The sequence below is a fragment of the Cetorhinus maximus genome, chromosome 1, assembly GCF_964194155.1.
Source record: "Cetorhinus maximus chromosome 1, sCetMax3.hap1.1, whole genome shotgun sequence".
In the NCBI taxonomy this organism is placed as follows: domain Eukaryota; kingdom Metazoa; phylum Chordata; class Chondrichthyes; order Lamniformes; family Cetorhinidae; genus Cetorhinus; species Cetorhinus maximus.
In genome coordinates, this window is record NC_135879.1 from 166,796,142 (window position 1) to 166,815,040 (window position 18,899).

General features: G+C 45.2%; 1 protein-coding gene across 5 annotated transcripts in view; it reads right to left on the bottom strand.

Annotated features, from left to right (window-relative positions):
- Positions 1–13,672, bottom strand: part of LOC144684969 (vasculin-like) — a 107,737-nt gene extending 94,065 nt beyond the window's left edge. The window contains exons 1-3 of one of the 5 annotated variants that reach the window (XM_078549483.1): positions 13,012–13,672; positions 10,030–10,182; positions 9,710–9,828 (exon numbers count right to left, since the gene is read on the bottom strand). In XM_078549483.1, the coding sequence (XP_078405609.1) occupies positions 9,710–9,772 (63 nt within the window). In that variant the 5' untranslated portion in view covers positions 9,773–9,828; positions 10,030–10,182; positions 13,012–13,672. Of the gene's footprint in view, positions 1–9,709; positions 9,829–10,029; positions 10,202–13,011 lie in introns of all 5 variants that reach the window. The other 4 variants (XM_078549474.1, XM_078549457.1, XM_078549447.1 and 1 more) reach the window with 4 other exon arrangements.
- Positions 13,673–18,899: the final 5,227 nt, after the last annotated feature.

The following is an 18,899-nucleotide window of genomic DNA, read 5'->3' on the forward strand; positions in this document are numbered from 1 at the left end:
CACACACACACACAGGAGAGGGACACACACACACACAGGAGAGGGACACACACACACACAGGAGAGGGACACACACACACACAGGAGAGGACACACACACACACAGGAGAGGGACACACACACACACAGGAGAGGGACACACACACACACAGGAGAGGGACACACACACACACAGGAGAGGGACACACACACACACAGGAGAGGGACACACACACACACAGGAGAGGGACACACACACACACAGGAGAGGGACACACACACACACAGGAGAGGGACACACACACACACAGGAGAGGGACACACACACACACAGGAGAGGGACACACACACACACAGGAGAGGGACACACACACACACAGGAGAGGGACACACACACACACAGGAGAGGGACACACACACACACAGGAGAGGGACACACACACACACAGAGGAGAGGGACACACACACACAACAGAGGAGAGGGACACACACACACACACAGAGGAGAGGGACACACACACACACACACACAGAGGAGAGGGACACACACACACACAGGAGAGGGACACACACACACACAACAGAGAGGGACACACACACACAGAGAGGGACACACACACACACAGGAGAGGGACACACACACACACAGGAGAGGGACACACACACACCACAAAAGGAGAGGGACACACACACACACACACAGGAGAGGGACACACACACACACACAGGAGAGGGACACACACACACACACAGGAGAGGGACACACACACACACACACACAGGGAGAGGGACACACACACACACACACACAGACGAGAGGGACACACACACACACAAAGCGAGAGGGACACACACACACACACACAAGCGAGAGGGACACACACACACACAAAGCGAGAGGGACACACACACACACAAAGCGAGAGGGACACACACACACACAAAGCGAGAGGACACACACACACACACAAAGCGAGAGGGACACACACACACACAAAGCGAGAGGGACACACACACACACAAAGCGAGAGGGACACACACACACACAAAGCGAGAGGGACACACACACACACAAAGCGAGAGGGACACACACACACACAAAGCGAGAGGGACACACACACACACAAAGCGAGAGGGACACACACACACACAAAGCGAGAGGGACACACACACACACAAAGCGAGAGGGACACACACACACACAAAGCGAGAGGGACACACACACACACAAAGCGAGAGGGACACACACACACACAAAGCGAGAGGGACACACACACACACAAAGCGAGAGGGACACACACACACACAAAGCGAGAGGGACACACACACACACAAAGCGAGAGGGACACACACACACACAAAGCGAGAGGGACACACACACACACAAAGCGAGAGGGACACACACACACACAAAGCGAGAGGGACACACACACACACAAAGCGAGAGGGACACACACACACACAAAGCGAGAGGGACACACACACACACAAAGCGAGAGGGACACACACACACACAAAGCGAGAGGGACACACACACACACAAAGCGAGAGGGACACACACACACACAAAGCGAGAGGGACACACACACACACAAAGCGAGAGGGACACACACACACACAAAGCGAGAGGGACACACACACACACAAAGCGAGAGGGACACACACACACACAAAGCGAGAGGGACACACACACACGAAAAGCGAGAGGGACACACACACACGCAAAGCGAGAGGGACACACACACACGCAAAGCGAGAGGGACACACACACACGCAAAGCGAGAGCGACACACACACACGCAAAGCGAGAGCGACACACACACACGCAAAGCGAGAGCGACACACACACACGCAAAGCGAGAGCGACACACACACACGCAAAGCGAGAGCGACACACACACACGCAAAGCGAGAGCGACACACACACACGCAAAGCGAGAGCGACACACACACACGCAAAGCGAGAGCGACACACACACACGCAAAGCGAGAGCGACACACACACACGCAAAGCGAGAGCGACACACACACACGCAAAGCGAGAGCGACACACACACACGCAAAGCGAGAGCGACACACACACACGCAAAGCGAGAGCGACACACACACACGCAAAGCGAGAGCGACACACACACACGCAAAGCGAGAGCGACACACACACACGCAAAGCGAGAGCGACACACACACACAAAGCGAGAGACACACACACACACAAGAGCGAGAGACACACACACACACAAGAGCGAGAGACACACACACACACAAGAGCGAGAGACACACACACACACAAGAGCGAGAGACACACACACACACAAGAGCGAGAGACACACACACACACAAGAGCGAGAGACACACACACACACAAGAGCGAGAGACACACACACACACAAGAGCGAGAGACACACACACACACAAGAGCGAGAGACACACACACACACAAGAGCGAGAGGCACACACACACACAAGAGCGAGAGGCACACACACACACAAGAGCGAGAGGCACACACACACACAAGAGCGAGAGGCACACACACACACAAGAGCGAGAGGCACACACACACACAAGAGCGAGAGGCACACACACACACAAGAGCGAGAGGCACACACACACACAAGAGCGAGAGGCACACACACACACAAGAGCGAGAGGCACACACACACACAAGAGCGAGAGGCACACACACACACAAGAGCGAGAGGCACACACACACACAAGAGCGAGAGGCACACACACACACAAGAGCGAGAGGCACACACACACACAAGAGCGAGAGGCACACACACACACAAGAGCGAGAGGCACACACACACACAAGAGCGAGAGGCACACACACACACAAGAGCGAGAGGCACACACACACACAAGAGCGAGAGGCACACACACACACAAGAGCGAGAGGCACACACACACACAAGAGCGAGAGGCACACACACACACAAGAGCGAGAGGCACACACACACACAAGAGCGAGAGGCACACACACACACAAGAGCGAGAGGCACACACACACACAAGAGCGAGAGGCACACACACACACAAGAGCGAGAGGCACACACACACACAAGAGCGAGAGGCACACACACACACAAGAGCGAGAGGCACACACACACACAAGAGCGAGAGGCACACACACACACAAGAGCGAGAGGCACACACACACACAAGAGCGAGAGGCACACACACACACAAGAGCGAGAGGCACACACACACACAAGAGCGAGAGGCACACACACACACAAGAGCGAGAGGCACACACACACACAAGAGCGAGAGGCACACACACACACAAGAGCGAGAGGCACACACACACACAAGAGCGAGAGGCACACACACACACAAGAGCGAGAGGCACACACACACACAAGAGCGAGAGGCACACACACACACAAGAGCGAGAGGCACACACACACACAAGAGCGAGAGGCACACACACACACAAGAGCGAGAGGCACACACACACACAAGAGCGAGAGGCACACACACACACAAGAGCGAGAGGCACACACACACACAAGAGCGAGAGGCACACACACACACAAGAGCGAGAGGCACACACACACACAAGAGCGAGAGGCACACACACACACAAGAGCGAGAGGCACACACACACACAAGAGCGAGAGGCACACACACACACAAGAGCGAGAGGCACACACACACACAAGAGCGAGAGGCACACACACACACAAGAGCGAGAGGCACACACACACACAAGAGCGAGAGGCACACACACACACAAGAGCGAGAGGCACACACACACACAAGAGCGAGAGGCACACACACACACAAGAGCGAGAGGCACACACACACACAAGAGCGAGAGGCACACACACACACAAGAGCGAGAGGCACACACACACACAAGAGCGAGAGGCACACACACACACAAGAGCGAGAGGCACACACACACACAAGAGCGAGAGGCACACACACACACAAGAGCGAGAGGCACACACACACACAAGAGCGAGAGGCACACACACACACAAGAGCGAGAGGCACACACACACACAAGAGCGAGAGGCACACACACACACAAGAGCGAGAGGCACACACACACACAAGAGCGAGAGGCACACACACACACAAGAGCGAGAGGCACACACACACACAAGAGCGAGAGGCACACACACACACAAGAGCGAGAGGCACACACACACACAAGAGCGAGAGGCACACACACACACAAGAGCGAGAGGCACACACACACACAAGAGCGAGAGGCACACACACACACAAGAGCGAGAGGCACACACACACACAAGAGCGAGAGGCACACACACACACAAGAGCGAGAGGCACACACACACACAAGAGCGAGAGGCACACACACACACAAGAGCGAGAGGCACACACACACACAAGAGCGAGAGGCACACACACACACAAGAGCGAGAGGCACACACACACACAAGAGCGAGAGGCACACACACACACAAGAGCGAGAGGCACACACACACACAAGAGCGAGAGGCACACACACACACAAGAGCGAGAGGCACACACACACACAAGAGCGAGAGGCACACACACACACAAGAGCGAGAGGCACACACACACACAAGAGCGAGAGGCACACACACACACAAGAGCGAGAGGCACACACACACACAAGAGCGAGAGGCACACACACACACAAGAGCGAGAGGCACACACACACACAAGAGCGAGAGGCACACACACACACAAGAGCGAGAGGCACACACACACACAAGAGCGAGAGGCACACACACACACAAGAGCGAGAGGCGCACACACACACACACACACACACACAAGAGAGAGAGACACATGCACACACACACACACACACACACACACACACACACGAGAGCGAGAGACACACACACAAGAGAGACAGAGAAAGAGAGACACACAAGAGTGAGAGAGAGACAGAGACACACAAGAGACTGGGAAAGATATGCGTCAACTCCGCCAGGACAGTACAACAAATTTCCACGTAAGATGAGGATTTCCGTAAACACAGCTGGATTCCTTCATTAACAGGTTCTTAAGAAAATGTATTGTTTAAAAACATTCGAATTTTCCTTGCAAATATATTAAAGTCAGGAAACAACGGCAGGGTGAGGTTACTTTTCCCGGATTTGAATTTTTGCGTCCCCCCCACCCCCCCCCACCCGAGCGTCAGTGAACCATCCACCCAGTCACAACAGGTAAAGTCAATTCACATTAATATTTTATTCATAAATTTAAATAATGATATTCAAACATTAGCTTCAAATAAACGTTGTGTTTTAAAGTTCACCATGTAAATGACACTTATTCATATCCTAGATTGAAATCAATTAACTTCTTTATATTTTCTAATGTAAAAGTTTTTTTGTTGTTTAAAAGTTCACACAACTACAAAAATAAACACAGGCTTCAATAGTGGGAAATGAAAAAATCTACTGACATTCATATAGATTTCTATGTATTTACACTGCAGTGTTTCCCAAAATTTCATACCACATTCCTCATTGTCTATATGAGTTTTACAAATCTGTACATCTATATAACTATTCAAAAACTGCGAACCAGGTAAATACTAAAGAACATAATTTAATCTAGCCCACGCTATCATTAATGATTATTGATTGTGTTTAATTGCGCATAAAATCATCTAGTAACTGCTGCAGGAACACATCACGTGAGCCACATTACACTTTGTTTTATATTTGTTCATATGATGTGGGCATCATTGGCTAGGCCAGCATTTATTGCCCATCACTAATTGCCCTTGATCAGATAGTATTTTATGAGTCAACCACATTGTGGGTCTGGAGTCACATGTAGGCCAGACCAGGTAAGGACGGCTGATATCCTTCCTTTAGGGAGGGACATTATAATGTGTAACTTCTAGTACATATCCTGTGAAAAGTGTAGAACAATGAGAATGTACAACCATAATATTCTCCTTTTCCATGTAAAAAACCTCATTATAAATGCAGAATTTTTATTCATATTAATGCACAATATTCATTTTCAAAAGTTTTGCTGCCATGTCACAATTTTTGAAGAAAAGCATGGGAGTTATTCCTGGTATCCTGGCCAATATTTATCCCTCAATCAACATCACAAAAAATAATTGTGCACATTATCAATTACTGCTTGTGGGAATTTGCTGTGCACAAATTAGCTGCTGCATTTTCTACACTACAATGACTGCACGACAGAAAGTACTTCAAGCACTTTGAGACATCTGGTGGTCGTGAAAAGCACTATTTACATGTAATTCTTTTTTCAGATAAATTCTTTGAAAGGATTTGATCAAGTAGACAGAGAAAGAATGCTTTCAATTGTGGGCAAGAGCAGTACTAGAGGCCATCGATATAAGTTAGTCACCAAGAAACCTAATAGGGTATTCAGAAGGAACTTCTTCACCTGGACAGTGATGAGAAAACAGAGCTCGCTACCACAGGGAGTGGTTGAAGCAAATTGTATCGATACAGTTAAGGAGAGGCTAGTCAAGCTTTTAAAGAGAAGGGAATAGAGGATTATACCAATATAGTTAGAGGAGGAAAGATCATGAGGAGGCTCAAGTGTAGTATAAATACTAGCATGGACTAGCTAGACTGAATAGCCTTTTTCTATACAGTATATTCTATGTAAATATGTTAGTATGTAAGCAATAGGAATAAAGAAAGAGGCTTATTATTTCATCAAATAAAAAGTTGTAAGCCTGAGGTTTAGGGGAATTTTAAAAATTCAAGAAGAGGATGACATTGAAATTGATATGAGAGAGAGAAAAAAAAATAGTATACGCAGAGTGAATTAACAAGATACATCAAAACTTTTACAATCTATTTTTATAAGGAAGAATTAGCAAAAGTAAACATGGAGCTTCTACAGGCAGAGGCAGGAGAAATCATAATGGGGAATAAGGAAATGGCAGAGGCATTAAATGAACACTTTGTATCTGTCTTCACGGTAAAAGACGCAAGAAACATTCTGGAGAGAGTGACAAATCAAAAGTTTAATGTAAATGGGGAGCTTGAGGGTATTGATAGCCCAGAAAATTTAATGGGACTTAAAGTTGACAAATCCACTGGACCCAATGGCCTGCAACCTAGCATTTTAAAAGAGGTAGGTACAAAGATAGTGGATTCATTGGTTTTGACTGGAGCATTCAGAATGGACGTGAAGGTTGAAAACATAACCCCACTATTCAAGAAAGGAGGGAGAGAGAAAACAGGGAACCTACAGGCCAGTTCCCCCAACATCAATAGCAGAGAAAATGCTGGAATGCTACTATTAGGGACGTGGTAACAGCATGTAGAAAAATCATGATATGGTTAGGCAGAGTCAACACAAATTTATGAAAGGGAAATTGTGTTTGACAAATCTTTGAGTTTTTTTGAGGCTCTGCATTATTAGCAGGGGTGATAGAGGCAGCCAGTAGATCTAGTGTACCCTGACAAGATACCACACAAGTACACAGTTGCACAATTCTTAGGGCGCATGGGATTAACATGAATTGAGGATTAGTTAACAGATAGAAAACAGTAAATCAGAATAAACAGGTCATTTTCAGGTTGGCAGGCTGTAACTAGTGGGTCAACACGAGGATCAGTGCTTAGGCCTCAGCTATTTACAATCTATATCAATAACTCAAATGAGGAAACAGACTATCATGTATCCAAGTTTTCTGACGATACAAAGTTAGCTGGGAAAGTAAGCCGTGAGGATGAACAGATATAGGTTAGGTTGAGTGAACTAGCAAGAACATGGCAGATGGAATATAAATGTGGGGAAATGTAGAGTTATGCACTTTGAAAGGAAAAATAGAGAAACTGATTTTGAAAATGATGGTATTCAGAATGACCTAGGTGCCCTTGTGCATGACTCACAGAAAGTTAACATGCAGAAATGCAAGCAATTAGGAAAGCAAACGGTATGTTAGCCTTTACTACAAAGGGATAAGAGTAAAGAAGCCTTCTTGCAATTACATAGGGCCTCAGTGAGACCACACCTAGAATACTGCATATAGTTTCGGCCTCCTTACCCAAGAAGAATATACGAGCTTTGGAAGGAATACAACAAGATTCACTAGACTGATTCCTGGAATGAGGGAATTATCCTACAAGGAGAGATAGAGCAGACTGGGACTACATTTCCTGGAGTTTAGAAGAATCAGAGCTGTCTTATTGAAACGTGTAAAACATTTAAGGGACCGACAGATGCCGAAAAGATGTTTCCCCAGTTGAGAAGTCTGAACCCAGGGCTCCTGAGAATAAGGGCTGAGTCATGACATGAGAAAAGTCATTTCGGGCTGAAATTAGGAGAAATATGATCATTCAGAGGACCGTGGGTCTTGGAATTTACTAGCTCAAAGGGCTGTAGATGCTAAGTCATTGTACTCAAGACAAGAGGTCGATAGATTTTTAGGTACTAAGGGTGTGAAGAGATATAGAGAGAGTGCAGGAAGATGGATTTAAGGTAGAAGATCATTCATGATCGTATTGAATGGCAAAGCAGGCTCAAAGGGCTACTCCTGCTCCTATCTCTCATGTTCTTATATCCTTTGCAATCTCTTCAGTTTACTTTTCCACGTATCTTGATACATTACACTTGGTCCCCTCATCTAAATACAGATCATAATAGCCAAGGCCCAAGCACTAATCTTTGTGGTACTCCACTAATTACAGCCTGCCAGCCCAAAAATGAACCATTTATTCTCACTGTTTTCTGTCTGTTAAGCTATCCATGTTTATCTAGTACTCGCGGCCCCATGAGCTCTAATTTTGTGGAATAACCTCGTGTGCAGCACCTTATTGAATGCTTTTTCAAAATCTAAGTATACTACACCGACGAGTTCCCTTTTATCTAACCTACTAGTTACATCCTCAGAAATCTCTAATAGATTTATTCAACCAAATTTTCCTTTCATATATCCACGTCGACTTTCCCCAATTATATTGAGATTTTCTACATGCTCTGTTATCACATCCTTATAACATATTCTACCATTTTCCTTACTACTGATGTCAGGCTAACTGGCCTATTGTCCCTGTGTTTTTTTTCTCTCTCCCCTTACTTGAACAGTAGGGTTGCATTTGCTACCTTCCAATCTACTGGGAGGGTTCTATAATCTATAGCTCTAGAAGTATAGGAACATGGAATGTTTTGCAACTGGGAACGGTTGAGGCACAAGCTTTTGCTTTTAAGGAGACATTATATATTTGAAGCAAGTAAAAACACGAGGGGTGTGGGGAAAGAGTACAGCAAAATTAGATTATTTTGAATTCTGTAGCAAAGGAGGAAGACAGGTAGAAGAGGCCAACTGGCTTCCATCTATGCTCTGAAATTCTATGTTCTATTTGTAACTGTGTAAATTAACAGATTCCAACTTATGCTGGGAAACATTATCCAATGTTACATTAATGCAAAGCAGGAAAGTCCCCCAGAATTCAAGAGTTACCCCATCATTGGGAAATAACCCAACATCATCTTGATGCTTTTAAATGGATGCTTGATAAATCTGACAAAGGGTCAAAATAGCCCAATCAAATCAGTTAAGAATTCACACGTCACATTAGCTCCATATTGGAGCTAGAAAAGCAAATCCTTATAAATTACAGTAGCGTATCACAGTGTAAGATTCCCCTTGTACACAAACTCCTTATAAAACAAAACACTACGTGCACCAAAAACAACGAGGGGAGGAAAAAAGAGCCGAGGTATTCAAACATTCTAAAGTGCAAAAAATTAACACTGGTATCGCAATACCTTGGTTGATGAAGGTGGAGTTGGAAAATTAAGCCAGGCTGGAGCAAAGTCATGCTGCGCCATTTAGGTCCTATGTCTCAGAGTTTTAAAATAAGGTATCAACACCTCATGGCAGGTCCCTGTAAAAGGGAAAATGTACAATTACTTTGAGTTTGGATGTTTGTTTCCCAATGCAATATAAAGAATATAGCAGAGCCTTTCCTTTAGCCATTTCTTTTTCATTTAGAATTGCTGCTTCTTTTATCTTTAATTATTCATAAACAGTTACAAACAGACCAATGCACTATTGTCTTATAGTAATTCAGGATCTATCAATGTACCTTTCTCCAAAAAAAGGGAGCAACTCCACAGTGTGAACTTCCCAGCAACAGCACCACACGACTCTGCTTCTTTTCATCGCAGCACAACGTAAGGGTCGTTCAGAGATTCATTTTTCCAGTTTTAAGCGCACCAGCATTTATTGCTGTATGAACCTGACAAAAGGTTTGAAAACTGTAGAAATACATATTTTTTTTAAAAAATCAAACATTTTCATGGAATTCAAGGTACTTTCCTCATCTATTTAGGAAAAAAACAATTTGCAAAGAAAACCTGATTGCTAGTTGGGATTTTACACAAAGGGCTTTTTTGCAGTAAAATGACTGCTTGTGCCTTAGGAAATGCAATGAGTAGTAGATAGTAAATTATCCAGTTTGGCAACAATAATGACAGAGTGTGAGCATTTTCAAATATCATACCAACAATATGTAGCCCTGACTCTCACAAAACTTATTGTTTTCTCTCTGATTTCAAAACATACACAAATATTGCACCCACTTAAGCCCACAAAGGCTAATTTAAAACAGATTATGAAATATCAGAAACCCTTCGGAACACCCAAAATGTTACCTTGTACTATGCTGTTTATACTGAGGAATGCAAATAGGAAGGAATAATATCAATGAGAAATAAAGATTTCATAATAAAAGAGCTATCATTAGTGGCATAGTTAATACATTTATTTCCAGACAAGAAGTAGGTGAAAGCTGCATGATTACAACAGAGCACAAAAACCTATTGCAGTAATCAATACTTGACAAAGACTAGTTAAATCATGTAACACCTTTAACTCCAGAATGTATAGTATATTAATTCACAAGCTCAAGGTTTCCACTAAGTAGCGCTTACTGCAAATATAACAGTGCTTAAATTGAAATCAGTGAAGACAATACTAAAAAAAAGCATAACTGTATTTAAATAATAGTGAACACTAATTAAAAAAAGGAACAAATTAGTGAAAGGGAATCAAATTAACCTTGAAATAACAGTAAATTTTAAAGCTGCTGCACACAGCAAGAGGGAGATGCTCTATTACACTTTTGTAACTAGGCAACCTGTCAGAACTGCATAATCAAAAAGTGGGGCAAGAAAAAATGATTGGACTTAGCGGACAATTTTCTTTTATCAATAAACACAGTAGCATGCTTGAATTACAAAATTTTGAATGAGAACTGTATAATACAATTTACCAGCATTGAATCAAGACCCGCTAAATTTGCCATGGATGGCAAAAGTTTCTACACAGTTGCTCAAACTAAATAGACATGAATATCTAATATGAATGTCTTCATGGAAAACAACTACATCTCTAAAATAAAACGTACATAATACACTACACTTACTATAGATGAGAAAGCAAAAAGTCAAAACTGTAAGGTGATATGCTGACAATCACCACTTGTATCTCAAATAAACTTCTCAAACCCCCTTCTTCTGTACCAGTCAGAAACTAAATGTAAGCTGCCATCACTAAAAGTGTTTTAACTAAGTGCATTAAAAAAAATGAACAGTCCCCTTTTGATACCATCACCTGACACCAAGCTCCTAATCGGAAAATAGGGTCACATAAATAGAAGGGGCCAACACTAGAAATGTGCTTTCTGCTCACAAAGATTGTGTGCGAATGTTTGTGCTCATCAAGGTGAGGAATGTCAATACTGACAAACAAAACATTTTTCCCAATGTTGGCAGCAGGTGTCAGCATCCAGCATTCAAACATTAAGTGTAGCCAGATTAAAACTCCTTTCCAACAAGGTCTCTTCACACTAAGTTCAGAAAAGTAGCACCAAATACACCAGTGCGAATTTTCTATTTCTTACACTAGCCATCACTGCAGCCACTAAATGAGACGGCTAATTTAGTGAACACATTTAGCTGAAACTGAACTTTGGTTTCCCAAATCCATTTCAAGGAGGACACTTACATCCAACAAATTTAGAGAATACTTTTCATCCTTTGATCTTCAAGATGAGAGATTAGTGCATTAATCCACAATGTCACATCATTCCTTTCAAACTGTAGGCCATTTTTAACCTGCACCATAATTCTGATTCCTCCCACCCTCTCCAACACAACCATAAAAATGTCCTGTGCCAGTTCTGTTCCTATCCCTCACTAGCTAACAAAGTTTAAATAACATATCAGAAACATTATATGTTCTTTTAAGAAATTAAGTTACACAATTACCCTCCACTTTCAAGTACCAGAGATTTGACAAGGATCTTATTTATGCATGTCAGAATAACTCAATAATAAACATAAATCACCTCTTTTCCTGATAATACAACAATTTGTTTTTATACTGTACCTTTAATGTAATAAAAGATACCACTTCACAGAAGCATAATCAGGCAAAAATTGACACCAAGTCAAAAGACATTGGGACAAGTGGCCAAAAGCTTCAAAGACTGTTTTCACTTTAGCTGTAGCCTTCATGTCTTCATTTTACAGCAACAACTGGAATTGAGTGTTTTTGCAAATCCACGCAATGAAATGCAGAAACACTTCATTGCACAGGTTAAAAGTTTCAATTAATGTCATAAGCAATATTTTGCCAAATGGTTTCAGGCCACAAACATCTGTGAAACCAAAAGCTTAACAAATTACATGGTTTAATTTCAGAAGTGGCTTTTTGCCTATTTAACCAATCAGGTTATTCAGTAGTATAAAAGCAAAAAACTGCAGATACTAGAAATCCAAAACAAAAACAAAAATACCTGGAAAAACTCAGCAGGTCTGGCAGCATCTGTGGAGAGGAGCACAGTTAACGTTTCGAGTCCGCATGACTCTTCAACAGTTCTGTTGAAGAGTCATGCGGACTCGAAACGTTAACTGTGCTCCACTCCACAGATGCTGCCAGACCTGCTGAGTTTTTCCAGGTATTTTTCTTTTTGTTTTAGGTTATTCAGTAGAGTTCATACCACAAGTGTCAATATGAAAAGCTCTATCTATAAAATTCATTTTAAAATGAAGCATATACTTACTTTTGCAGATATCACGCGGCATAACAGTGAAGTAGAGTTACGTGAACCAATACTCTGATGAAATTAATGACACATTCACTAATCGTCAGATTGAACACAAGGAAGTTCTAACAAGAACTTGGCAGCAGAAAGTGAAGTACTAACAACAAACAGCAACTGTTTCTTTTTATTCTTGTTTACAAATAGTGATAATTAGGCCTCAGAAATTTTCCACGTTTGTAAATATTTGGGAATGCGGAATGAATGAAAAGGTTTAGGAAATCTGCCGATCTGAAAGCGAGAAGAAGCTGCAAACACTGGTAGGATAGGGCTTCATCGCCAGGAGATAAAGACGCAACGAAAGTCAAGCACGGAAGACGGCTCCTTTCTTGATTCAAAATTAAATCTTCAAACTCTCCAGTGCCTCCACAATCTGTAAAGTTGGGCGACCTCGAGCAATTTATGATGACGTAAACGCCCTGGTCGCGTTAATGACGTCACGACGAAAATAAAAATCAGGGAGAAAAACAAAGTGGAAATTTCCATCTCCTTCGAGAAAACATGGGGCTGGGCGAACCGACTGCTGCTTTTCCAATCATCAGCTGAGCGACCTCACCATTCCCTCTCTTCATTGTAACATGTTAACTAGAGAATATTAAAGGTGATTTACAGGTTGACCTTTCTGTGAGTGACGTTGGGTCAGAGGTCACCCAATGGGAAAATACTGTTAAAATACTGATCTCGCGAGATCAGTGTTGGATCTCGGCTATTCGGTTCGCAGCTCGTGGCCTGCTCCGCTTGGGGTTAGCGCGAGAAAGGCTGGCGGTTAGATTGAAAAATCAAATGAAAACTGAATCTAGAATTAGCCAAGGATGTACAGAATCAGTGAGCCACCCAACAAGGGGTTGTAGAGTCATTGACTTACCCAAGTGGGGGTGGGAGAGACACAGTCCCATCCAACAAGGGGGCACAGTTAGTGACCCACCTAGCATGCGGGTTCTGAGTTAGTAACCCACACAAGAGGGACACAGAGTCAAACCTACAAAGGGACAGAGAGTCAAAGGGAGGTGGTTGTGTGGTTTTCTTGTTGGAGATGCTCATTGTTTGGTATTTGTGTGGTATGAATGTTATTTCCCACTTGACAGCCCAAAATTGAACGTTGTCCAGGGGATTTGCAAGTACCGTGGACTGCTTCATTATTTGATCAATTGCAAATGAAGCTAAACATTGCAAGCATCTACGAACAGCATCACTTCTGACCTTATGATGAAGGGAAGGATATCGATGAAGCAACTGAAAATGGTTGGGCCTTGGATACGACCCTGAGGGACTCCTGCAGTGATGTCCTGAGACTGAAATAGTTGGCTTCCAACAACCACAACCATCTTCCTGTGTGCCCGGTATGACTGGATGATGGAGAGTTTTCCCCCTGATTCCCGCTGACTTCAGTTGTACTGGGGTTCCTTGCTACCACACTAGATCGAATGCTACCTTGATGTCAAGAGCAGTCATTTTTACTCTGGATTTCTGTTCTTATGTCTGTCTTTGGACTGAGACTGTATTGAGGTCTGGAGTCAAGTGGCCTGGGTGGAACCTAAATTGAGCATTAGTGAGCAGATTATTAGTGAATAAGTACCATGTGAAAGCACAATAGATGACTGCGTCCGTCACTTTGTTAATAATTGGGAGTAGGTTCATAGGGTAGGTTGGATTTTTCCTTTTTATGGACAGCACATACCTGGGTAAATTTCCACATTGCCAAATAGATGCCAATGTTGTAGCTGTAATGGAACAGCTTGGCAAGGGGCTAGGCTTGTTCTGCAGCACAGATCTTGAGCAGTACAGCTGGGATATTGCCAGGGCCTGTAGCCATTGCTGTGTCTAGTGCACTCAGCCATTTCTTGATATCACGTGGAGTGATTTAAATTGGCTGAAGACTGACATTGTGTTAGTGGAGACCTTAACAGGAGGCCAAGTAGGATCATTCACTGGCACTTCTGGTGAAGCCACTGATGAGCTGTATCTGTTACTGTTGATGTCTCTAATATGGTTTCGAATGTATGATGGTTTGCTGAATGGAATCTCTGCTTTTTATCCAGATTGATATAGCCAAGATTTTGATACTGTTGCTTACAGTATTACAATAACTCCTCTACTTGAAAATTAAAGAACCATTATTATAAACGAATATATTCAGAAGCTGAAATTGTAGATCCTAATGAAACCCTGAAAGATCTAACAACCAAGCTTCACAGCAATATCTCAAGGGCAATGGACTTCATAGGCAGAATTTTCCCGTTGTCGTGCGAGGGCAGGCCCCGTACATCCACATGTAAAATGACGTGCAGTGAGGTCGGGCAAGCGACCCAATGTCACCACGCGCCATCACGATATTTCGCTGGAGGGGCGCACAATGATGTCCGACACGTGCCCGCCATTAATTAACGGGCCACTTAAGGCCCTTGAGTGTTCAATCAATGCCGATTTTTCGGCGCCCGTGCAATTTTCGGGTCGCCACACGGGCGCAACGGACAGGCGAGTAGGATTTGTATTAACCTCATCCACGGGCAGGATAAGAGGGCTCATTGGGGTTGTGAATGTGCACAGTCAATTATTTATTTTTGAAAGTTTTTCAAACTTGCCTGTGTGATCTGCAGTACTTCAAAACGCATACCAACTGCTTTTTCTGGTCTCTTAACCTTCAGGTCAGCACTCTGCAGTGAAGAAACTTTTCTGTGCCTGCAGGTTTCAGGAAGCCTTCCTTTAGCCTGGGAATGCGAGCTGAACTGCCCACTGGAGGCACCTCCTCTGAGGAGGAAGGGAGGGCTGGAAGGGGGATGAGGCCAGGAGAGCACATTCAGCCTCCAGGGGAGCCACCTTTGGGAGAACAGGGACAGGCACAAGGGATGCAGGGCCAACAGGAAGTCCAAGGCAGAAGGGGCTGCAGAAGATGCCACTATCCTGCTGCCAGGGTACACAGGTGGCAAAGCAGCTACCTCAAAATGTCTGAGGTGCAGTGCCGAAGGAAGTTCCGTCTCTCAAGGGAGACAGTCAACTATATCTGTCAGATGATTGGACCTGAGATCTCCCCTAACTGTATGTGTGGACACCCATGCCAGCGGCTCTAAAGGCCACAGCTGCCCTCAACTAGCTCCTTCCAGGGCTGGGTGGCTGATCTTTGCAGTGTCTCCCAATCAGCTGTCCACACTTGTGTCAAGCAGGTTACAGACGCTATGTTCAGGTGTGCATTGACCTTCATCCACTTCTGTTGGGTCCAGGCAAGCCAGAGGCTTCGCGGCCTTTGCTGGCTTCCCCCGCATCCAGGGTGCAATAGACTGCACACATATGGCCATCACAGCTCCAGCAGGTGAGCCCGGTGCCTTCGTCAACAGGAAGGGCTTCCACTCCATGAACGTGCAGATAGTGTGTGATCACAGGATGCTGATTTTACAAGTCTGTGATGTTATCTACTTGGACTTCCAGAAGGCCTTTGACAAGGTGGCGCACAGGAGGCTGCTCAGTAAGATAAGAGCCCATGGTGTTAGAGGCAAGGTACTTGCGTGGATAGAAGATTGGCTGTCTGGCAGGAGGCAGAGAGTGGGGATAAGGGGGTCCTTCTCAGGATGGCAGCCGGTGACTAGTGGAGTTCCGCAGGGGTCAGTGTTGGGACCACAACTTTTCACTTTATACATTAATGATCTAGATGCAGGAACTGAGGGCATCCTGGCTAAGTTTGCAGATGATACAAAGAAAGGTGGAGGGACAGGCAGTATTGCGGAGGCAGGGAGGCTGCAGAAGGATTTGGACAGGTTAGGAGAATGGGCAAAGAAGTGGCAGATGGAGTACAACGTGGGGAAGTGTGAGGTCATGCACTTTGGTAGGAAGAATAAAGGCATAGACTATTTTCTAAATGGGGAGAGAATTCAGAAATCTGGAATGCAAAGGGACTTGGGAGTCCTAGTCCAGGATTCTCTTAAGGTTAACTTGCAGGTTGAGTCGGTAGTTAGGAAGGCAAATGCAATGTTGGCATTTATTTCGCGAGGACTAGAATATAAAAGCAGGGATGTGCTGCTGAGGCTTTATAAGGCTCTGGTCAGACCACATTTAGAATATTGTGAGCAATTTTGGGCCCCGTATCTCAGGAAGGATGTTCTGACCCTGGAGAGGGTCCAGAGGAAGTTCACGAGAATGACCCAGGAATGAAAGGCTTAACATATGAGGAACGTTTGAGGACTCTGGGTTTATACTCGATGGAGTTTAGAAGGATGAGGGGGGATCTGATTGAAACTTACAGAATACTGAAGGGCCTAGATAGAGTGGACGTGGGGAAGATGTTTCCATTAGTAGGAGAGACTAGGACCTGAGGGCACAGCCTCAGAGTAAAGGGAAGACCATTTAGAACAGAGATGAGGAGAAACTTCTTTAGCCAGAGAGTGGTGAATCTATGGAATTCATTGCCACAGAAGGCTGTGAAGGCCAGGTCATTGAGTGTATTTAAGACCGAGATATATAGGTTCTTGATTGGTAAGGGGATCAAAGGTTACGGGGAGAAGATGGGACAATGGAGTTGAGAAACTTATCAGCCATGATTGAATGGCGGAGCAGACTCGATGGGCCGAATGGCCTAATTTCTGCTCCTATGTCTTACGGTACCCAGGCAGCTCCCACGACGCCTACATCCTCAGACACTCCTAGGTGCCGGTGCTCTTCAGTGCTCCAGCCCGGCTTGAGGGATGGCTGCTGGGTGACAAGGGCTATCCCCTCAGAAGCCTCTCCACCATCCAAGAACACAAGCTGAGCAGCGGTACAATAGGAGCCACGCCTCCACAAGGGCTGTGGTGCAGAGAGCCATCGGTCTTCTCAAGATGCACTTCTGATGCCTGGACTGCTTGGAGGCGCACTCCAGTACCCCCCAGATTGTGTCTCAGTGATAGTGGTTGCATGCTGCGCTCTCCACAATCTGGCGCTGGAAAGGGGGACGCTGTGGACGATGAAGACGACGCAGTGGCTGCAGCTGCACATGATGAGTCCAGCAGTGAGTCCAAGGATGAGCATGCGCAGGGAAATGCTGATGGGGTAGATGCTGACCTGGGTATACTCCAGGGAGGCAGGGACATCTGGGAGGCTTTAATCCAACGAGCCTTCAGCTAGCACACCACAGATGGTCAACCAGGACAAGCCTGGGCTGTCGGCTCGATACTCGACACCTAAGTGCAAAATCTGCCAGGTTAGCAACAGTAACTAAGGGCCTTGTTAATAAAGCTGAATGTCCAACAAAGCCCTCATTACAGTTTTGGAAACCGTACACATGCAGAAGAAAAGAGGCACCCTCAGCCATATCTTAATTTAATGTGTCAAGCAAAGCAACTTAGTACAAAAAAAAGACAATAGTGTTACAAATCAAATAAAATCATAAGGGCCTCATCTCGGGCCAACACAAAAGCATCAGTGAAAAACCCATGGTGTGCCTAAGGTGCCTTAAGCTTTTGTTTCCAGGTGCTACGTCTTGCTGCTGCCCCATCACTCAGAGTGGCACCTGAGACAGCCTACTGATTCTGCTGTCCCGTTGGCCTTGATGACCTTGCCGGTCATCCTCTGGCCCATGGAGCCTGTGCTGGCCCCGCCTGGGAAGGAGCTGCGAGTTCCACAGCTGCCATCTCCCCAGTCGTCGTAGCCTCACCGTAAGATACGGTCACTGGGAGAGAGGCAGAGGAGCTGCCGCCCTCATCTGGAGTGTCCTGAGAGAAGCTCACAGAGACAACAGACAGCTGCTGTGCCAATGTGGGGTCGCTTTGGACCTCCCTGCTCACCGTGGATAGATGAGCACCGAGCTAGGAAACTTGATGCCCACACCATCTGAGGTCAATGCCAATGTGAGGGCTTGCTGGTCAGAGCGCATCCCCAGGAAG